This window comes from Atheta coriaria, unplaced genomic scaffold, assembly GCF_025399875.1.
Source record: "Atheta coriaria isolate IRGN ID8LTWV9N9 unplaced genomic scaffold, Caltech_Dcor_3.1 hic_scaffold_6_pilon, whole genome shotgun sequence".
Classification (NCBI taxonomy): domain Eukaryota; kingdom Metazoa; phylum Arthropoda; class Insecta; order Coleoptera; family Staphylinidae; genus Dalotia; species Dalotia coriaria.
In genome coordinates this window covers 8,408,860-8,432,816 of record NW_027045448.1, presented here as the reverse complement: position 1 = coordinate 8,432,816, position 23,957 = coordinate 8,408,860, and the positions used below count along the sequence as shown (strand labels likewise).

The 23,957-nt window shown below is 38.2% G+C and overlaps 3 protein-coding genes across 13 annotated transcripts in view; 1 reads left to right on the top strand and 2 right to left on the bottom strand.

The window, feature by feature from the left end:
* Window positions 1-23,957, bottom strand: part of LOC135794951 (protein yellow-like) — a 53,214-nt gene that overhangs the window by 651 nt on the left and 28,606 nt on the right. For 8 of the 11 annotated variants that reach the window (XM_065306455.1, XM_065306451.1, XM_065306458.1 and 5 more), the window contains 2 exons: window positions 4,912-5,052; window positions 1,426-3,602 (listed from right to left, as the gene is read on the bottom strand). In XM_065306455.1, the coding sequence (XP_065162527.1) occupies window positions 1,531-2,811 (1,281 nt within the window). In that variant the 5' untranslated portion in view covers window positions 2,812-3,602; window positions 4,912-5,052 and the 3' untranslated portion in view covers window positions 1,426-1,530. The other 3 variants (XR_010549000.1, XR_010549001.1, XR_010549002.1) reach the window with 2 other exon arrangements.
* Window positions 85-1,346, bottom strand: LOC135794952 (venom protease-like). Its single transcript, XM_065306459.1, has 2 exons — window positions 875-1,346; window positions 85-818 (listed from the first exon to the last, which is right to left on the bottom strand). Exons 1-2 carry the CDS (start codon window positions 1,287-1,289, stop codon window positions 247-249), a joined length of 987 nt encoding a protein of 328 aa, XP_065162531.1. The 5' UTR covers window positions 1,290-1,346; the 3' UTR covers window positions 85-246.
* The window catches only part of IRSp53 (Insulin receptor substrate 53 kDa), a 64,270-nt gene continuing 59,331 nt past the window's right edge, over window positions 19,019-23,957 (top strand). The window contains exon 1 of the mRNA XM_065306448.1: window positions 19,019-19,247. The gene's annotated coding sequence lies outside the window, so the exon portion shown is untranslated. The remainder of the gene's footprint in view (window positions 19,248-23,957) is intronic.

Genomic DNA, 23,957 nt, shown 5'->3' with positions numbered 1-23,957 from the left:
TCTGTTTGCAATAGACATTCGAATATAATGAGATTTTTAGGGTTCAAACATTAACTGTTCACGAAGCAACGATTCAGACCTAACCCCAAGTAAAGAAAGTATTTATTTTCTTAGTGTGAGATGCAAAGATACAGAAAAATCATTGTAAATAAAAAAATACGCACACACATTTCAAGAAATGGCATGACATATATACATATATAATAAAAGTAACTGAACACAACATCATAAACTGAAACCAACTAATTAGAGATACTTTTGAAGCAGATTTTTCAACCAGGTCAAGTCATTAATAAGATCCGCAAAAATTATATAACTACGCAAGTCGCAGGAACCATTATTAGGTAGTGAAGAGGAAACCACTCCGCGCAGGTACAAGCGTCCATCAACTTCCTGCATGAATCCCGCGCCACTGTCTCCTGAGCACGGACCCATATTGTCCCTGCTACCAGCACAGAAGCTGTTGTCGGTAATAAGTTCACGAAAAACAGCGTGCGTGTCATGGCAAACCATTTTTGGTACAAGTGGCATTCTTATTTTCCGGTAGGTTGTGTAATTAGGGCCGAAACCAGAAACAATTCCTATGCTGTTATTTCTTGCTGAATTCGGAAGTTGCAAACAGATTGGTCTCAAACTAGTGGAGAACTGCACATCCGTGTTCAAAGATAGAATGGCAATATCGTGCTCTGGCCTATGATTATATTGAGGGTGTTTGACTATATTAGATATCCCTAATGATTGATGTGGTTCACTCATAAGATGACCCAATACAACGTGATAATTTTCCGGTTTTTCAGTTAGCGAAAAACAATGTGCGGCTAAAAATATCAATTTTAATTTTATTTAAAAATTTTCAACAACTTGGACTACATACCAGTTAATAAATGTTTTCTCGAGATAAGATTCACTGTGCAGACATACTCCTTAGGTGTAACATTGATACGGAATAGAGCACCCAACCAAGGAAACTCTCCAGGTAGAGCATTTTCACCACCTTGAATTAGTTTAATCACCGAATATCCACAACTTTCAGAGACCGTTTCTAAACGCACTTCCTGCCCTCTTGGCATAAACTCCAATGGTGCTTTAGTTGTGGTTGTTTTTTTAGAATTCAGTTTGACCTTGATCCGATAAGTTTGAGTGTTATCCAATTTATCGAAATTAGGTGGTAAGACAATCCTAAGCGAGCGCGCTTGTACAGATACATCTTTTGTAAAAGTAACAAACAACACCACTAAATAGAACCAACACGTAAAAGTGGCTACAGACATTTTTTGCGAAAACGACATGATATAGGAAATGGTTAAAGAGCTACTGACGCGATTTCGTCCAAATGTGGGTTGCTTAAAGTAAAAAAAATAAGCGGATTTAGCGAATTTAAAGTATGTGGGAATTTAATCACTGATAAACACACCACATACCAAATGATTGTAAGAATATTTATCACACCAACGCAATCACAAACTAAACTATACAGTAACACAAAAATATAAAAAAAATATATCAATCCTTTACTCTAGTACTAAAAAACTATGGCGAATACATATAGTTCTTATTCCCAGTATACAATTTCAACACCCGAAACTTGACTTCATCGGAAACCGTGAGTCGATGTCCTTGATCAAAATATTTGTGAATGCCATTACACAGAACGTACAGATACCCAGAATTGTCCATTGCAAAACTGTCAGGCCATATAATCTCTCGGGAATTACTGACGACTTCCCTCGCAGTATTGAAATACTCATAAATATTCCACTTGCCAATGCCATGACTTTGAATTAAACCATAGAATAAGTTTCCTTTATTATCAATGATCATCCCATCCGTTATGGCGGGCTTCCGACCAACATGTTTAACGTACGCCCGCCATTGATCTCCTTTACAAAATCGCTCATTACGCAAAATTCTATTAGAAATCGCGTAGAGATTATACCCGCTCAGAGCTGTGTAGTAAACAATTCTTTCTTCATTTCGCCGTGGATTCAGCGGTGACAGCGCAATACCATCAATAGGAGCAAGTGCCCCAAATCGAACACCGTCGATGGTAAAATTTGTCGCGTCCAGTTCGGGAAACATCGAACGATCGCGTAATTTCCATGCTCGTTTTTGTTTGCGTGAGTAAACAATTAAACCGGGATCAAGAGCGCTGTTATCGGTAATGTATGCGTAACCACCATCACTTTCATCGATTACCAAATCGTTTAAAAACCCACCTTCGGTTAGTGCAATATCTGGAGTGAAAATATGTCGTGATACTATGCGATTATTATTCAAATCAATCAGGACTAGTTTCGGAGGACATTTAGTAAAGTCATTAATTCTAGTTCCATCTAGGATCCACATTATTCCACGTCGGTCTATTTCCATGCTTTGTACATTTTGTAATGTTGTACAACTTGTTTTGACGTTCATATCCCATGATGGGAATGGGTCTAGTAACAAATTACGTTTTATGGGCACTTCTCCAACTTCGTTGATATCGTCCTGATGGTTTATTGGTACGCTGGCGAGTGTAATAGGTGTACCAGGACGTAGACGTGGTAAAGCAAGGTACATTCTGTCTTTATAAACTTTGATACCTATTAGCGCGTTGTGCTCTGGTACATATACACCATTTTGCAAAGCTTCTTCGTATGCAGAACGTGAGGGCCATGTGAAATTAACTGAAGACCATTCGTAGTCGGTAACAAAACTGTTTGAAACACTGCGTTGCACATAGTTTTGAGTGATTTGATTTCGCGGTACCACGCAGTACGAGAGAAAAACAAAACCAAAGTATTGACAGAAGTCGAACCGTGGTGGTTGCATTTTGAACTGGTTGTGATTGCTGATCAGTCACGTCGTTGGATACAATTTAATTTAGATTAGTCTTGTAATTGAAGCAGGTGCGACCGACTCGTGATTGGTGGGAGTTATAAACGCGAATGGTCATTGGTTGCGCAATTTTTAATTTAAAGGTATTACACACATCGTGTGTTGATAATATGTGTAAGAAACATGAATAAGTTATTTCGAATGAATTGTTGAATGGTGCCCTTGAACGTTTCTTTATACTAAAAGCAGCAATATCAGCAAAACAGGAAGGAATAAAATCTGTGCATCTGTGTGTTTTAAACTTCCTCTGATTTTTTGTTGAATCTAAAATTAATTGCGTATAATTTTTGAATTAAACCCATTAAACAATATTTAGCGTTCTCAAATTATAAGTTATGTCATTCTAATTGCGGTATTTACAAAACTAACCACAAGTTATGATTAGATCGTTACAATTTCATCAATTTTATTAATATTCACCAGAAAAAGAGGTCACAATGAGTCAGATAACTCATTGATAATTTCTTTTTTTGTTGCAAAATAAATCTCACTTCAAGCCTTGTTCCAGTTCGTTCAGTTGTTGAAATAACAATAAATGATCAGACAATGTTCGCATTAGTTTTTATTGAGTGAAATCCAAGTAAAAATGAAAAAAAAAAAACTCGAGCAGTATAACGGTTATTACCAGTTGGAAATAGATTCATTTTTAGTTCACTTACTTCCCAAAGCGTAATGAAATATGATTGCGAAAAGAGTTTAATAATTGCGACCTTGCGTGTCCAAAACTATAACAAATTACGCATTGTAAATATTTTTATTAGGTGCTCCTCATTCTTAAAAGCTAAATTAACGACAATAACAATAGAATAGTGACCCAAATTTGCTTTTTCTTCATTTTTTTGTACCCACCGAATGAATGTTTGTTCTATGTGTTGCCTACATTAAAACCTGGTTAGAAATAAAATGCAAAAATCAATTCTTAGAAGTTCGTTAAGTTGCCTACATTAAAACACTGCTTTTAACTGTTAAATATAAATAAATAAGTTATTTTTTGAAATACAGGATAATTTATCAAAACAATTGAACATGGGACAAAAATGCCCCAAAAACATTCCATTCCTAGGTGAATGATTATATTCGCAATTGTTTCAGCACTTGTTCGAACGACATCTTAAAATTTTATTTCCACGCGATGCACATGATGCGCAAGTTGCAATAATGCGACGCGATATCACTTTATCGGCGCGGAAATTGGGTCACGCCAAAGTCGCGCAATAACATAAAGAATGCGCAACGCAAACAACCGCCATGGCGCTTTTAAACTTTTCGGCGAGTGCTTGCGCATCCAACGAAAGCTCTAAAATATTATATCGCCGCAAGTTTTCACCATTCAATTGAATAAATATATTTTCCTATAAAATTTATCCAGCGGGTACGAATAAACAAAACAGCAAATTGTGGTTATCTAACTGAAACTTTAAATTTCCGGTTGATTTCGTATTGAATTTCTACATTTTCGGATTGGTTTTATTTATTTTCTTTCGATAATCTTTTAGTTTTGTAGAGTTTTGATTTTGCGTTGTAATTCCGTTTAAATATACTTGCATCCAAAGTGAATATTCCATTTCTCATCAAGGAAAAACGGAAACTTACTCTTGGTAAACGGACTGAAGAGGGTTTGGGGTGGTTTTATCGTCTCCGCAACACAGTCGCGAACGGAAATTATCTCGAATGCCATTCGATGGCGTTCGCAGTGCGCTCACTTCACTAATTTTCCTTCTTCAACGCTTCTTAAAACGTTAATTAAATCCCCGCACAAAACGGCCAAACGAGCAAAAACTTTATTTTTTATTGCGTACAATAAAATTGTAATTTAGTAACTAACCTCCCAAATAAAACTAAAACCCAGTGCTTACCAAGCAGCTAAAACGATTAAATTAGTAGTAAATATGTATAAGCTATGGCGTAATTTGTTTTTATTCGATTGTTTTATGAATTGTTGAGGCTTATCTAACTCATCTGCTTAGTATACGTATCTTGGTTGAAGTGTGCGGTTGGATGCCGCTAATCGCCAACAAAAATTATGTTAATTACCTTTTGAAAAGTTTCCGGATAATGTTTCGCCTCGCGGCGAGACATTACACCGACTGTAAATCGTCCTTCAGCATTCTCCCAGCAAGAGTTTCAGTCCCAACTTGCCTGCTCCGTCCACACATGGCAAAGTTCCACAATTACCTGAAAATTAACGCTATTATAATAAATTCTCAAGCAGTTATCGCGAATTTTACTTTGCCGTAAAATAATAAAACAGAAAATGTCTGCGAATTAAAGAAGCAAAGGAGAAAAAGCGCTAAAATAACGCAGAGGGAAAAAAGTTAAAAATCTTGGGGAAAGCTGACATTCTGACATTTTGAAAAATATCAGAAGGAAATCTTGTTTTGAAAGCGACAGCGCGTAAAATGCGTGCGGACTATAAGCATGTGAAAAAGCTGTAAAAAGTTTCTGAGATCAAGGATCAATGAGAGCTCAATGTCGTCGATGTCAAAAAGTATTCGGTTTGATGTTTTCATATCGACAGCACGTCAAATCGAATATCCAAAGGATCATAAATTTTATTAATTCTCCAACCACAGTGTATTTTACCACAATTTACCAGCAAACTGTTGTTTTATTAATTATATTTTGAACCGTTTTCGTCTTGTAATTCTTTGTAATTTCCTAATGTGGTAATTTACTCTCTGAATTATTGTCTTCCCCCTCGAGTTATCCTTACTTCTAGTCGAACGACCGAAACACATGTTGTTTTCTTGAAGGCACATACAGATGCGCTCCAAATTAATCCCACGGAAAGACACAGAATGCAATAATCAACCCTCTTTGCAGAAGAGATTTAGAATTTTATACTTTTCTAACCTCAAATAATAGATTACAATACACGCAACCAGCACTACGTCAAACTGGCAATTTTTTGCAATAAAAAAGGCGATAAATATTATGTAAACGTAAAACGCGACAAAAACCACTCTACTTCAGCGCGCGGCTTTAAGCTAGACAATGAAAATTTGCGAACGACGTCTTCTTCTTTGTCTGCGAGTTGCAACAACGTGCTGGGGCGCGCCGTTTTCAAGTTAATGCCCCGCGCGCCCATCGTCGACTTCGTCCTGCGACGCGACTATGAATTATGTATTACCACCACCACTAGTAAAAACTAGAATCTCCCTTGAAGAATTCGCAGAGTACGCTGGGAAAATAATATGAACCGAAGGGGAAGAAAACTAATACGAAAATGCTAAAATGCTAAAAGAAGTGTCGTCGTTGTGGCTGGATGCAAATTGTTAAGAATTGTAAAGAGGAAGGATTTCAAAAGAAGATTTTATTTTCGCAGAAAATATTAGTATTACATCTACCTGCATAAAGTATTAACTTTTAAACAATAAAAATGTTTAAAATGATTTATCTTTACACTGTTATGAAAAAATAAATCATTTTTCTTCTACGGTATTTTAATTACAATGTTTGTTATTTATTTAGCCAAAATATCATGTTTTAATATCAATGTTGTGAATCTCATTGATTTGACGCCATATTGAGCCGTAAATTAATTAACATTCAACTATAATATGCGTTGCAATTTGTGTGCGAGTGCAGCCTGCACGAAATCATTTGTTACACATTGTTTTTCATTTTGTTTTCAATTCGCTATCATTTCGCATTCTGGCTGACACCTACGAAGCACTCGTGTACATTTAGCAACATACATATTTGCGTTTGTGTGTAGTGTATGTTGAATGCAAATGCAAATAAACCAGACAATTAATTTTCCCAGCGAGTTTCATGCTAAAAGTCTCCATTTCAGTTTCAGTTTCAGTTCCAACTCGGTAATAAATTACGTAATTGTTTTTCAGACACGCAGTTGCTCTATTCATTTTTATTTGATTAAATTCAATCAACAACACACACGCCATAGTTAAATTTAAAGGTTATTTGCTGGCCTAAAATAAATTTCATTCTAATTACAATAGCAAATAATTAGTTGCATACGTTGGACAAATTGATTTCAGAAATTTTGTTTTTAGCTTATAATTAAAGTTGGAAGTTGGAAAACGCGAAGGGTCTGGGTGCCCGACCGATGCTAACTCTATTACACTCTCCATCCCGCCGTCGTCAATGGCATTGCTTTCCCCGTACCCCACCGGCGTTTTCTTTAGCGCAACCAAACTGCCGGGGTAGTTTGGGATGTTTCGCAGGACTTCACCGCGTCTGCGAAGGATCCGGTCGGGCTGCGCGCAGCACACCGTGACGCGGCGTCGCGCGATCACGACAATCACCTCCGCTCCGCCGCCACCAAAAACCCCCCAACTCCAAAAAAAGCCTCTAGCGAGGATAATCAATGTACAAACTCACTCAACTCAACTTACAAAACTCGAAACGATATCATTATTCAGCATACTATCGGTGTATCAGTATTCTTTAGGGTGTATCATAAAGAAAACAACAAAAACACCTCGAATGTTTTATTCATAAATCTATCTAAAAATAAATTTATTATTTTTGCGAGTATTCCGAAAACGAAAGCACGAAATTAATTAGCGAAACACAAAACAAAATGAATGCGTACGGCGTTCGTAATTATCGTAATCAGGCTGTGCGTAATTAAAATAAGATGGCTGTGTATAATTACCGCGCTTCGTTTTCTTATTGTCTTCGCTATCACCAAATAAGAAGGGTTGAAAGCATAAAAATTCAAGAGAGAAGGCGTTTTTCATCAAACCACAATAACATTAAAGTGCACAAACTCAATTAATTCAATTACCCTACAAATAGGCTACGAAATGGCCAACAGCCGTCTATAAAAATAAAATAAACTGTTACGGTAGATAACACAACGAATAAAACGTTGAATTTTTAAAACTTATTGATATCCATATAATATCAACTTTAATATTCAATTTATCGAGTATGGTGGATGCGCACGGGTTATAATTGGTATTTAAACAATTAGATGGCAATTATGAAGGGTTGGGTGGCGGTTAGCGTCCGAGATTTGGGTTTAGCGTCCAGGAGCTGGTTATAATCGGGTCGTGTCATCAAATTACCGCACTCCAAGTCAAACACAAGCCCGCAAACGGATAACTTACAGCCGGCCACCGGTCGCCAGCCGCCCCTCTGTGCAAACCAATCTCAAAGTGGGCGGTTCATCTGCAACGCAGATAACGTGAAATTGCACATGGAAAATTTTCTTTACACTATGCTAATATTTTGATTTAACACCGTGAAATCGATTTTTTTCACTCTCACTAGTTGACTGAAAGTTGAAGGGTGAAATGTCGGAGGGCGCGTCGTGTTCGACAAGATTCACTTAAGTGCAAGTTGTCATTAATCAATCGCTCATCGAATTATTTGCCGCTCGACGAGCGATCAATAACAAAATTTTCGCCCTTTCATCGTATACAACACTGTTATTTTTACCCGAACAAGAAAAAATGCGCAAAGTAAATTTAGCTGCGTGGATGAAAATCAATTCAACATTTGACAGCAGCTAGTTTTTCGGTATATTTATATGTTTATGCAAGATGGCAAGAAAACTTGGACAAGAAGGGTCCAAAATTGAATTTGTCCTAACTAGGTGCTAAATTTGATGGGATTCGATAACATTTACGCGCTAGTTTGGCGCGTTTGGCCCGCTTTTTGGGGCGCTTGCTTTTTCGTGAGCGCCGAAGCGGAAGTGCGACGCCGGCCGGCGGATCAAACATGACAGCGGCGAAAAGCGCAGGAAGCACGACAGGAAAACCCAAAAGACACGACCGGATACGCGCGCCGAACCAGACGGTCAAACATTTTTCATTCCGACGCGCAACTATTCGACACAGCATGTGCATGTGTCATGCGGAAACAAACGAAACTAACGCAATAATATCCGGAAACCGATGACTTACGTCTTAATAAATCAAAACATAAACAAAAATTAATTAACGTGCGACTTTAAAGCCGTTACGTTTTTGTGTTTTTTTGCTTTATATTCTTTTTTGTTGCAATATTTCTGATTATACGATTCGATAATCCAAAATGAAATCCAATATGGAGGGTGATGAAAGATCCCTTTCTTGACGATCGCCTTCAAACGATCTCTACTCAGACTACTCGGATGTGGGATTATCCTTTTTAGTCCCGATTCACTCCGAGTTTTGGTTTACTTGTCCGAGGGATGACCGTCACACCAGCGACGTTAATAAAGCTCTTTATCGCGGAAAGGGACGTCTCCCTGCCGCATTCAATACTTTAATATTGCTTAATATGTGCGATGCGTCAAAAGAAATGAGCGCTGATAAAAGCAAACGACGACAGATATAAAAATTTAGTCGATTCAGCCGTGATTAAAAGTTAATTAAACCGTAGACGCTACGATTACATAAAGTTCAAGTTTGTCTCAAAGACAAAAATGATTAAATATCCTGTACGTTGCAAAAAAATTGACTTACACATTATAAAAAGGATAATAAATGAAAGTTTACTCTTAAAAATTGCTGATATTAAATCCTAAGGTTACGAATGTCCTTATGTCAATAGTCGTTTGACTTGATTTGATGAACTCTGCTTGTTGACTCTGCCTTCCGTTTCCGTTTCCTGCATACACGTACTGCAGTCGAATGCAGATGTTTGCCCGTAGCTATGCAACCAGACGAACGCGCGGTGTGGTATGGCGTTGACGCACGGTTGCGTCTCGCACAGCGGCGCAACGAAAACGTTTTAATTGCTCGCGCGTTAATCAAATTAAGTGCGCCGCAGTTCGTGCAGACGTAACACACAACGTTGCAGATTGCGAGCGCAGCGCGTGAGGATTGTTCTTCGCATGTGTATGGCGTGCTGCTGCTCACGTTCGGCGTATGCAGATAACGAGTGGGAAGCAGCGCGCGGGCGGCTTGATAAGTCGATGAACACAGTGTTACCGGTTGTGAGTTGTGATTTCGTTAATTAGTAGTCTACTAATTAATACTAGACATGTACAATATATTATTTTTTTTTGTGCTTCGAATGCAGACTACTAATTATACGTGCTTGTTACATCAAGTTGTATATATTTTTGGTTAAATGTTTGTTCTGGGTGTGTGAAATCGTGTAAATTTCGTGATTTCGCTATCGCTTATCGCAGATTCCAGCCGAAAAAAACGCTCATAAAGCACTCGAAATTGTTCACATCGACGGAAGTAATGCAATGTAATATAATGTAAACACGATTAACGGCTCACACTCGCGCGGCTCTTCGCGCTTTGTGTTTTGTGTTTCGTTTCGTGTAGCGAGATGTAGCGAATTGAAATTGTTTTGTTAACAAAACACTGCGCGGAGCCACTCGCCGAATGGCGAATTACTCGACACCGAGTGTGTAAACGCAAAGCGCACGACTTGTGGAGCTTTACGGCTGTTTGGCGCGCGCATTCGAACGCGTAAAAACATTTTATTGCGTAATTAAACGTTCGGTGGCTGGAGTAGCCGGCAGTATCAGTGGCGGGCGCGTGGCAAAAACGGAAACTTTCTGGACGGCAACCAAGGGTTGTTTAACGCATCGCACGTCCAAGAGGGGCCAAACACATTTCGATGGGTTATTAACGTGCGAAAAAGGTTTTTCGCCGCTTTTATTTGATGTTCACGACGTTTTATTACAACAATGTAACGCGCAAAAAAGTTAAATATTGTGATGTTTGCCCTTGTCAAATTGAACAATCTTTGATAATGTAGACGTAGACGTTACCAACAAAAAAGGGACGAAAAATCGAAGGATATTTCCATTCATTCATTCACTCATTCATCCAGAAGGGCCCTCTTTTCTGCGTTTCATCCCTCTTCGTCTTTTATCACCCTTTTTGGGTTCCATTCGGCGCATTTCGTGCCTGTCGTCCATTTCATACGGGTGGTAGTGAAGTAGCGAGCTAGTTGAATGCGCGCGTGTCGTTCGGCACCGCGTCCCTCTTTTTATTGTTCGGCTAACGCGAGTTTTCTTTTTTTCCGTCCTGCCGCCTCCGTCGTCTGCGAATAAAACGGTTGCGTGCTGTGGTCGTTATTGCCCGGCGTAAGAAACGCAAAAGACGTTAAGATCCTTTAACTTGCACGGCCATTTTGTAATACCACATAAGTTAGTAATAACGTATGCAACCACACACACTTATACTTTCACAAAGTGAAAATAGCGATAGATTTTGATCTTTTTTTATCCATCAACAAAACAAACAATGGATCGTATAATAATCGATCAATAAATTAGATTTTCTTAGATTTCGGTTGGCCGCGTGGGTTTTCACTTGAATTCCGCCCCAAAAATGCATCGCGACATTGACGTATATTTGCATTGTCTATTGTTTGCTAATTTTCTTCACGCCGCGATTAAATTTATTACACCAGGTGTCAAGTCGACCCGATAACCCGATAAACGCCTCAATCACGACCTTGATCTGTTCGTGCCGCTTGAAACAATAACGAAATCGTAAAATTACCGATACAATCACAAGCGCCTAGCTTGCGTACGGCGTAAAACTAGCGGAACGGTGTTTAGAGGTTGATTCCGTCACGAAAACCTAATGTCACGGTAAAATAATACAATAAACCTCGAATATCTTCAATTTAATGAGGTTATAATTACGCATAGCGCCTCCTATTATCAAAAATATGCAATCCGATCCGTGAATTATCTCTGCTTTCGTCAAAATGTCTCCCTGACGGCGTATTTACACACCAGCGTGTGCATTATTTATGCACGGCGCGGCAAAAGTCGCAAGATGAAAATACGAAAATTAATATTGACGCCCCCTCGCGGCGAGCATCGTTTAATAATTAATTCATGTCCGTTGCATTATTCACGTTCGGCGCGTCGCGCCAGCATAACCGGTATAACTTTATCCTGCGAATCCAGCAGCAAACTTTTTTCACATCGCTCGCGGTTTTCGTTTTTTCCCCGTCGTTATTTCCAGCAATTTCTAAAACTTTTCAGAATGCTCGCATGCGTTTTAGTCACCTTAATAAGCTTTCTAATATTTTAGTCACCTTAATAAGCTTTCTAATATTTCTGACACGTTGTGTATTTTTTCGGTTGGGTTTTCTTGTCACGCTGGATTTCTTTCTCGGTTGTCGTGTTTTGGCACGCTTGTCAACCGCCCCTGCGCGCGCGCGGGCGCCCTTCTGTTTTCGTCCTTTTACGCGCTGCACGTCGACGTAGTCCTTTATTAGGAATAAAAAGATTGTAATATAATTTCTTTCGGTGTCGTCGCGCGGATGCGGATGGACACGAAGAGAAACGGAAAAGTCTCCAAAAGAGGAAAATTGTAGACGTTGATTTTTTTGCGCCAAGGACACTTAACTCCAATTAGGCTTGCGGAGAAGCGGCTTGTAAAAAGCCGCAACAGGGAAAAAAACCGAAACTCTCAAGAAAGAAAACGGATTATAAATATGCTAATTTGCGTTTGAGCACCAGCGCAAGTACTGGAAAAGTATTCAAAAGTTATTTCTAAACTTGAGATAACAAGTGACACGATGAAACAAATTCGTTTAACTTTAATTCCAGATTTTTTTACAACCAAGTGATATTTTAAAAACCTCTACAACGAAATAAACAAATCAAATAATAAAATTAATGATTAGTGGGAATTAATTTGTTAAACAATCATTGTATGATACTCGTACACAAATCGTGCTGCGTGATTTTACTTCGAAATTCCATGCCGCACCTTGTTTTCTTTAGCTTGTAGTTTGTAGTCTTTTACATCATCGTGCACAACTGTATTTTATTGTCCGCCGAGTGTTATTCAATGCCTGAATGAATGTGCAGTCGCAAAAGGAATTTAAATTATTTCTCATTGAAAAAATGTCAGGTGCGAGCACCGCAAGCTATAATAATTATATCTAAACCATGCTGCGTAAAACAAAAGCGAAACGAATGATAACAAGTGCACAGAAGTCACACCTACTTTCAACAGTTTAACGTAATTGAGTTTTTGCATAATAATAAATATTATGTATGATACCGTTAACATTTTCTTAAATTAAAGATTTCGCTTCTCCTAACATGAAAATTACAAAGTAAATATGTTTAGGCTTTGATTTATATTCACGGTTGGCACTATTAGTAAGTCAATCTTTAAGTCATTTGTGTTTAGTGTGCGCCACGGCGGAAAAACTCAATAAAAATGCATCAGGCTAAGCAGAAGAAAAGTAGCCGAACGTGTTGTGTGTTTAGGAAGGAACCGAAGGAAAAAAAGGTCGCAAAACTCGGAAAAACTAATAGTGTACGAAACAGCAAGCAGGGACTTCGGCCGCTTTTGGGAAAATGTATAAACATGCGAGTCATTCCACGTCTCGAGGGGAGAAACGCGCGCGCGCGCCTGCTGCGCTTTTCCTTCGTTTTGCTTTCGCTTGCGTCTCGTTTTCTTCGCTGGGAAAATGTTAGAAAAACAAAAAATCACAAACTACTGTGCAGGGATCTAATCTCGCCCCTCGGCTGCTAGTCGGCTGATACTCTCATATAGTTTCTCATCCCTTGGTCAGAGCGATTTTATGCGTTTCCATGCGTTTCACTGCGTTTCCTTGCGACCCCAAGGGTTGTGCATTATCATGCGACAAACGATCAAGTTTTTTTTTGGTTTTGTCAAGGGATGTTGTGGTTTGATTTCTGACAATGTTTTTATTAATACAATTTTTTCCAAAGTTACTACTTGTTAAATTTATTGCTACGTTATTGTCAGTCTTTACTAGAAAAACTAATTCTTACATCGTTTCACCTAATTCTCAAAGAAATAAAGAAACTAGATTTGTTTTTATAGATAAATCTGAAAATAAATAGATAATCCTAACTATAAATATTGTTAATTCTAAGTAAAATTAATCCATCTATGTAATTTGTTTAATTTTAGTGTATTGTTTTAAAATATTTGTTTCCGGAACTTGCTCGGCCTATATCAATATTTACTAAGCTCGTCGAATGCGTCTGTACGTTTGGTGTGGAAATAATTACTGGATCTGCGCAAGTGTTTGCTTTTCATCGTCGCCGGAAACGAGTTTTTCTTACAGTCCTGCAAGACCTTCCCCGCGAGATCCGGAGATGCTTGGATGTCTGACCTCTTGACATCACTCGCAATAAAAAAAAAGTTTAATGAAATTGAGAAGAGAGAGTGAGTGAAAAGGAGGGAATTGTTTACACACTTGAAGCAAAATAAAATATTTGCTGTTTATTTCTTAGTTGAATTCCAGCCATTCATCCTGCAATTTTAGATGCGAAGATTAAATCCGAAAGGAAATTACGAACGAAAATAATCTTTTATGTGTAAGTAAGTGAATATACAATGTGTATGAGTGTGTGCATGGAGTAAAGTAAGTATTTGGCGTTTTTGCTGCCGGGGGTAATCTTAGGGTCATCAGCAACCCCTGGCGAGGTTTTCTGCTCGTTTGCTTCGTTTGGTCACTTATCTGATGCAGTTTCAATCTAAGGGTAAACCAGGATAAACCTTAAATAAACCCTTAAAAGTATTTATATATAGACGCGAGATGCTTCTGATAGCCGTCTAAATTTAATTTTAAAATATTATTTTCAGTTTTCAACCAATAAAAATTAAAACGACTTCTGCAAATTCTCAAAACGTTTTTCCACCCAACATGCTGCGTTTTTCAACAAGGCATCTTCATGTGATACAATTCCCACCATGCAACATTGTAATGGCGTCGAGTGGCGTGAAGTCAACTCGTTGCAGTTGGCGGCTGCGTTCGAGTGCGACATAAAACACTCTGAAAGAAAACCGCCCGGGCCATAACTCTCGCTTATATCGCGCCCGTCGGTGGCGGAAGTGTCTAACATTCTACGCGTTTTGCACTTTTATTGCGTTTTGTTTAAGTTTGCGCGCTGCGTTCTTCCGCCATTTTAATGCATCACTCTGATGCCATCAATTTTATCAATGCGTTTATGTATTTACCACGCGCGCACTTTAACGACACCCGACGACATTAATTCATTTTTAAACGACGCAAGACACTTTCCACGAAATACATTACCAGATCATATAAAGTAATAATGCGTAAATTGTATTTCGAAAAAGTAGCTCAAAAATATATGCAACCCATAACACACAAAACATAACCATGAGTCTGCAGCGCAAGTTATTCGAATAATTTTTCACCGTTATGCACGAACGTTCCGATTTGATTCTCGCGTGCGTAATTTGATGCGGTTTTGCTTTTATTTCGCGTTTCATATGCACGCGCACGAGTGTGACGCAATCCACGCGCGCGTTCTCGATGAAAATCACTTTCGTGCGGCGCTGCGGCGAAGAAATTCCAGCGCAAACCGCCGCGCCGACAAACGAAGAACAAACAAGTGCCCTGCACTTGATACAACGTTTGCTCTCGAAACGTCGACGTACGTATATAAAATTAACCTCAGCATGCTAACTGTGCATGAATAATAATTCGCATGAATTACCGCGCGCGGAATATATAATATTCCCGGCTAGAAATGTATTTGTGTGTCGCGGTAATGATTGGTAATTGGATCTCTTAACCGATTCGAATCGTATCTACGCTTTATAATTACCAATCGCATTTTTTCGTGATTAGTCGTCTGCTGTGTTTTCTTGCATTCTTGCGTCTTGTCAAATGGCAGCATTCCAGGTGCATAATAATTCTTTTGCGTCTGATATCATTTTAATTAATGGTTTGCTTGCAATGTCGATTTAATTGCGTGACATTTGGTGCGTAACAATTTATTCCAAGTTTTAATTTTACGTTTTAACTAACTGTATCTAGTGTTGTTAATTCAATATTTTAAATACATAACTGCGCAATTTTTATTTTTAACAATAATTTTTTTCCATATATGGTTATTGTGTTCCCTTAAATTAAACCTTTGATAAACCAGTAATTTACGCGTTTGGCATTGTTTGACTCACAGCTACTGCTAATACAGTTGTTTCGGCCTGCAACTGCATCAATGCGCTACGCGTTCGTTAGTTATCGCTGTGTGTGTTGCTTTTTTTATCAAACGAATCAGTTCTAAATGCAAATTTACTGGCTTATCGGATAAACGCGAAAAATCGCAGCTGCCGAGTGTAACTCTACAACCGTATGCAACCATCAGAGCTTTACAGTCAATCAAACAAATACAATGGAATCAAATCATTAAAAATATTAGCAATATTATATTCTATAGTGAAAATATTTTATTTTTATTTTTTTTAAACGGGAAATTTTGTTTCCATTGTTTGTTTATGTTTCGTTTGTGTTAAAACACCTTGTATGATTCTCCGCCAAGAGTTCAGAATCGACGGCGCAAAGGTTCGATTTGTTCGTTCTTTCTGGGGCGGTGTTCGCGTATTTGCGATGCCCGGAATCGTATAAATTCCAATCAGTGTCTGAGTCCCGCGTTTTTCTTGCTTTTCCGTAAAGAAAAATCGTGAAAATCGACGGAAATCGGCACAAATCAACTTACAAAACTACTGACTTATATTTTCACACTCTCGACAACACACATTACATCATGTCATTACCAATACCCTGCAGTAATTGTATCCCGTTTTTTATTGCTTTATTTTGTTATATTTTTATCTCTTAATAATAAATGTTTCCCGATGTTTTATAAACATTTATGTGATTTATGCCGCATTACGTCGCGCAAAAACTGTCTAAGAATGTTCGACTTTCATGCCGTCGGAGAGTTTTTTTGACTCTTGAGCTTGAGCGCGAGAAATAGAAAAACTTTTCGCATCTTCCAGGCTAGCTTAGACGCTGCGATTTTTTTGTTACGCTTTGCTCGTAGGTGTCGGTTGTTTTTGTTGTTTTTGTAATAAATATAAACGGCGCTCCGGACGCACACCAGCGGCGAAGAAAAGCCTCCCTCGAATGCCATTAGAATTTAAAATGTAACGCGTTGAAAGTTTAACAAGTTGAGCAGGTGAAGATGTAAGAAACTAAGAATCATAAACAATGAGGTTACAAGTCACATCATATTTGCGCAGAAATATTAAAACATTGTCAAAACCCAAAATTAGTTCCTGCACAACACAATTATCATTAAAATGAGAGCAAAACAAATTAAAATCCTCACTAATTTTCCGTATACTTTACTCCTACAACAAATTCGTTTCGCGTCGAGAGTGACGTGACGTTTTCGAATACTTTTCCGAGCCTGAATGTGGAATACTTTCGCGAAATGATTTACATTTACAAATCGTCTACTGTCTTCCAGTCTCGCTGGCTCCTGCTGACATTTGGCTGTTGGCATTCGAGTTCACCCTCGTCGAGCGAACAGAGTGCCCTTCTTTCTTTCAGCCTTTCAATGGCTGCGAATATTTATTCAGCATCTGGCTGAACAATCACGGAGCGAAAGTCACTCAAAAGCCACGCAAACAAATTATGAATTCAATCGTTAACAAATACTAAAGTACGAGTAATAGAAAACATATAATACAATAGAATAACATGCACAAAAAGTGTAATTTTATAGACACATTGATTATATTACTACATTACATTATAATAAAATAATTTCATTATGAATTTAATATGGGTATCTACCTGAATAGTTTTGTTTTGAGTTTCGTTTACGGAAGGAGATTGAGTGGAATCCTAAGAAGTGCCATAGATCCCTCGGAAGAAGTCGTATAAGTCAGTGAGTGAATTATATTCTTCGTTCTTTACCCCCGAGTAGTCTACCGCCCTATGTTTGACTACTATGCATGTGAAACGCTACACATTCTAAGTTCCATCCACGTGAATTCAAATATCTAACAATAAATTTTTTAAATATTACAACATGCGTTACTCAGCTTGATTAAAATTGATATTTTCAAACTATTCTATTATCCTATTTTAATTTAACGTAAAAAAGTTAAAAATTAACTTTTGGCAATTAAAAACTACAACAAACATTTTTTAATATTTGATATTTTTAATAATTAAAAATATTTTATATAATTTTGCGCAGGTTAAATTCCTATACAATAAATGTATTAATATATATTAATATAATATATATATATATATAATGAAATGTTAGATTTAGCCCGTGTCTGTTGACTTACTTTTTTCTGTCACTATGAGAAATAGTTCTGGTCGTGTGTTACGTGTGGAGGCGCCGGGCATAAGCGTAGATAACGCGCCAGGAGAGTAAACTTTCCGTCTCGCATTGCGTTCAAACTTTTCGCAACGCCAACACCAACACCCCAACTTTATTATTGCTTCTCATTCCCGTTCTAGTTCTCGCTTCTCGATACCGCGTTATTCATTTGTTTTACGAGTCTCTAACTATTGCCTATACCATCGTACCAAGTTAATAAACCAAAAATAAAACAAATCAAACATTGTGCTATCATTGTTTTTCTCTAAACTTGAAATTGCTTCTGCAACGGTTAATATTAGGTGCGCAATGCACTAGTTTGCTAGATTGCGAGCATTCGAGGGTTGATGTTTGAGACAGCCGGAGCAATGGCATTCCACTGCGACTTGCCCGTTGGGGGGCAACAAGTTAAGACTTGTTCGCCAGCTTTTCGCATACTTTGTGCTTACCTGCCAACCAACCCTGGCACGGCGCAGGCCGCAGCATTGCCAAGTGCTGCTGCGTTTATTAGAATTACGGAAGGCGGTCACGTTTTATTTGCCTTTTGCTCAACGCTACCCGACGTTAAACCTAAAATGCGGAAAACTTGGACTACAGGTTGCGAAACTCTTTCAATTCCATATTCTAAAAATCCAAAAACTCTAACTTTTATTTTAGTCACATAATTTATAGAATATTTTGATAAAAATAAAATAATAATTTTATTAATGACAATTTTAGCCTTTTTTCAAAATTTTCACAACTAAACAATTTTTTTCGTGAAAAATTTATAAAATAAAACTTTTATAAATCCAAAGTTGGTTAGCAAAAAATTCTCCTTTTCTATTATTATCGTTTCCAACATTAAAATAACTACTTTTAAACCTGCGTGCATAAAATCGCAACTTTATACATCAAGAAAATATACAATTTCATTGCAATTGCCTCAACTTTTTATTACACCTGCCAAATAGGTACTAGAAATAGTTGGTTATCGAAGCAAATTTTGAGCAAAGTATACTCTACGTGGAATTCTGGGCGTATGCGCGCCTCGCGATTAGAAAGTTCTTCTTCTCCTCCTGCTGCGCTGCAGGAGAACGTCGAGTCTGGAGTCGCAACTCGCGCGGCCTGCTTGCACTCGCCAGTCGCACCAACGCCACCAGTCGTGTCGGTACACAGCGTTTGCTTTCGATTTTGCGCGTTCGCGTTATCAACTCGCGTGTTTCGCACCCGCTTGCCGGGTATAAACCCGCTCAACTTTTCGAACTGCTAAATTTATCAACAACTCACCAACGGATTGCCAGTGGTATTGCAATTGGATTGTGTTTGTTTACCTACTTAACAAAGCGAAGAAGTAAATCTTAAGGTAATTTTAAATATTTTGCGCAAAATAATAATTATAAGTATAAAAAGTAATGATAATAACAATTTTAAAAGATTCACGTTTAGATTTTATCATTAGACAAAGTTTACATAAAGTTTTTAAAGTGTTCTCTTTCGTTTTACGCGTAAAACTTTGCGTCCAAGTCGTTGCAAACTTTTTATTACTTCAAAGAGTGTCATTAATGCATAATTAATTGATAATATAATTGATAATTGATAGCGGAAGTCGTTTAATTTTCCAATCGATCATTTTTCACCACAAATTTCTTACTTTTAACAAGTTTTCAAAGTTTATGTTATGAAAAAGTAGTAAAATGTTTCCGTTAGAAATTAATTTCTGACACGACAAAGAATAAATCTCAATTAGCGAATTTGTGACAAACGCGACAAACTCGACGCTAATTGATATACGAGTACGGGCGAGCACTTAGAAGCGATTCTCTGTGTGTCGACTTTCGTGTCGTTTTCGTCATTTAAATAATATTCGTCTCGTTTTCGTTTCGCGCTGTGTGCTCGCCGACAGAAGGAAACCAATTAAAGCGTTTTGAAGTCTTTGCAAGTCATTCAAACTCGCCAAAGAACACTTAAACACTCCGAACATCTCAAAACATATCAAAAATTTAACCGCAAACGTTCAAATAAGCGCCGTACTTTAATACATAAATATTTGTCTGACTCGCAATTTATTTTTTTAATATATTCCACAAAATAAAATAAAACTTTTCTTGATTAAATGAAACGTTGGTTGCCTATACTCAAACTATTTCTATATCCTGTTGCAAAGCGTACGCCTGGTGCGAGAAGGGCAGTTTTACCGGGGCGCACGGCATAACAATTAAAGTTAAATGCCTGCATTAGGCGTTTTAATTAAAACTCGACGACACGGAAACGACGAAACTCGCCCGCCAAGTTGCGAATGACCGCACGCTCATAAGTGTCTCACGCGCGCCCCGCTAATAATAATTGCTTTCGCCCGCGCAGAAATTTCGCACATTGAGATTAACACCGAAAACAGCAGCAAAATTTCCAACTCAAACAAAAGCTGCAACTATTACATCACTGCATGTTTACACGATAAATACAAGTTCGAAACTTGTTTGGCGCGCGCGTTTGACGGCGCTGTTTTCAAATGTTTTGCGTTTTTTAGTAAACGTATTAACATTCACCTTTATTCGTGCGCATGCATAGAACATTTGGCATCCTGTGGCAAACGAGCAGAAAATGAGTTCTCTGCGTGCGCACAAACTTGCGCAAACTTATTATTATCGATATTCACCTGCGGCCGAATGCAGCGCGTATGCAGCGGTGTAGTGGTTAATTAAATTACACATGAACTGCATCTGATCGACGTGTCATTAACCAAACTCGACACGCAAACAACCAATAAAATATTAATGCTTCGAATTAATGCTAGTGCAATAAGATGCTTTTGAGGTTAAGTTTATGAAGAATTTACGTGCGCTATTCATGATGTATGTGTGTGGTTGCGTAGGTTTGCAATATGGCGGTGTTTAGGCGTTGCTCTGTGCAAGCAATAACATTATTACATTCTAGAACTTGCATGTTCACTCAAACAACATTCAATGATTGAATTTTCCATAAAAAATAAAAATAGATTCGAATTAAACATTTTATTATTATAAAAGCGAGTACTAATAAATTAATTTATTATGACGATGAAATCAATTTACAGTTGTGAAATCTCAAGGTCTTTCTATTTACAATATATTTTCTTTTCAATTTGTTGCAAATGTTGCACGCTTTGATTTTATTCATATACAATTTTTTGTCTGCAATAACTTGATTTGCACATTGCACGCGTGATACCGCTTCAATTTTTATCCGTTAATCACTTTCGATAAACCGCTAAACGGCGCGATAAATTCAATGACACGCGTTGGCACAATTTGTTCAACTCGCGCGCAAGCTGCAAAACACTTTGCACTTTTCTTTTCGTCGCTGCAAGCAATACCTCTACGCAAGAACTAAGCACAAGGAGTTAGTTAGTCGCAGCATTCCGCGCGTCGACATTCCAATCGATGCAACCAATGTGTGCAACACTGCAACGTCTTTGAGAGTGAAGAATTTGCGCATTTTTCCGATTAGAGGCCGTTCGCCAGCGACGTTGTGGTTGTGCAACGACGTGCCTACATTTCACGCTGCGCATTTTTCCAAACAGATTCATTTTTATCCGTTACATGCTAATTTTATGACGGCGCATAAAATAACTTGGGCAATTATTGCTGCTGCAGGTTTTAAGGTTTTCAGGTTTATTGGTGGTAATTTACATCCTTCGCTGTTCATAGTACCAATAGGAAAAAAAAAATAAACGTGTGGAAGCGAAGTTTTCTTAAGTTATTGTTGAATTATTCAAAACTAAGCATTGCACAGTTACACACAAGTTGCGCAATCGTCGGCGATCGCAATTGTTGTTGCCGCGATGCATGTACGCGCACACCAGCGTTACGCAATGCAAAATATTTAATTAATTATTATCTCAGTTTCAAATGCACACGATCAACAAGCGCGCACGCCGAGAGAACAAGAAGTTTATTAGTGCAAAAATACTCGGAACACAACGGTGATGATGCAAATTTATTGAATTACAACTCATTTCTAACGGTAATAAATGTTTGCTATAAATCTATGCATTATTTTTAATTGGCGTACATTCATAAATTAAAACGTAATAAATTATATTTTTACCGTGTGCAATCACAATCACATAAAATGTTCAGAAATACATTATGTTAGGTTAGTTTTCGCTGCATTTACGACTGCTACCCTGAAGGTAATTGAAATCCATTGTGATGCTTAATTAACGCAATGCTCGCCAGTGTGCGCACGCACACAATTGAATAAGTTTTAATTGGAAGTCGTTGGGCGCACGTGGAGAAAATCTGATTGGGAAAACGATTGTGCCCGAAGCTTGATCTCGCCGCCGAGTGGTGCGGCGGCGGTTGCACTCCTGGGAGTCCTGGGAATCCAGGCGAAAATGCAGCGCGCCGTCTGTTATTCCACCGCGAAGAAGACACTCAGCAGCGGGCAATACAGAACTCATTAACCGCTGGATTTAATGCAACGCAAGCCAGCGCGCATAGGACACCCAAATCGGGCGAAGCCACCAATATTAGAGAACTTTGTGAACACATAATTGCATCCTTATCTCGGCGAGCGCAATGACATTCCGTCGATGTTTAACCTGCTCGGGATTATACCAATCCAAACTTGCAATCGATATATTGTTATATTATAAGTTTAATACACAATCTACGAGTGGGCACACAAATTTACTTGAAATAACAGTATATTGATATACATTTTTGTTGATTTTGATTTATTTTTGCTTTTATTCTTTTATATTCCGCACTCTTTTGTGCACTTTATTCGGTTATTGTTCGGCTAGTGCTCGTGTGCGGACAATGAGAATCGAAACCCTGGAAATCAATTATTTCTATTCGCGTTACGCAATTTTCTCGCGCGAAAGAAAGTTGTGCATTGTCGTGCCAAACGATTGACCTTTCTGCGAAAAACGGACGTTCGTGATCGGGATACACTCAATACTTAAATATCTGGGAAAATATCCAAAGATTTCCAACTTTTTCCCAACTCAATATGTAACCCAATAAAACCATACACCAATTGAATGAGTACAAATAAAAATATTCCGCGTTTTTATTTTTATTATTTAGTACTTTAAGCTTTAATTAAAAATTTGCACGTTTTATTCGGTGCGCACTTAATTTAGTGCTTTTCGCCAGTGGCGTGCACTGTAAGCTCGCTGAAAGATGGGCATAATCTGAGCTTGGGCTGGATGGAAAGGGTGGTTAGCAAATGCGCGGGGCGAAAAAGCTCGCGTTAATCCTGACGGCGCGCGCTTATAATCCACCAGCGCAACAGCAGAAATTACACCGTACAACGCGCGAAAGCGGCAGAAGAAAAAATACGCAAACGCGCTTTTGTGCCAAGGGATGAAGAAAAGTAGGGCGGGCGGCACGCCCGGAAGTCGTCGACACGTGCGAGCGTGAAATTCCCTTATTATTCCATTTCGAAGAAAACAAGCTGTAAGATGAGCAGTCGTCGCGGCGGCGGTTGTAATCTTTAGATTTAATATTTTTCGTTTTGTTTTTTAAATGGCAAAACAACAAAAATTAATTTGATTTTCGAAATTCCGAAATGATCTCTCCGCTTCATGTTGTTCACCTTTATGTACCGTTTGCGGGTTTTGCGTTAGACTTGTTGTAAAGGTCGGTTACGCTGCATGGCTGCAGTTCGCTAACGGTAAATTCCGCGCTTTGCATCTTTGTGGCAGAGTAAAAGTTTCCGCGCGCGAGTTTGCGAATTCCTTCGGCTTAACGAAATCGAACGCAGGGTTAAAACCGCAGGTTAAACACGCAACACAAGAATTTATCTTCGAATAAATAATAAAACAATTAATAATTACCTGATAATACAATAACTTTCTAAATTATTTCGAATTAACCACAAAATTAACAATTACATCGCAATTAAAACATAAATTTAAATAAAAAATATTAAATTTTAATTTGTTTCCTAACACACTGTATAATTATCAATTTTGCAGACTTGTTCCGGTCGATTTTCAGCAATAAGATATAATCATAGTTGATAGGGGTGGTTTTAGACAGTTGAGGTGGTAGTTTCGGGGGTGGTTTCGGGGATGGCTATCTGT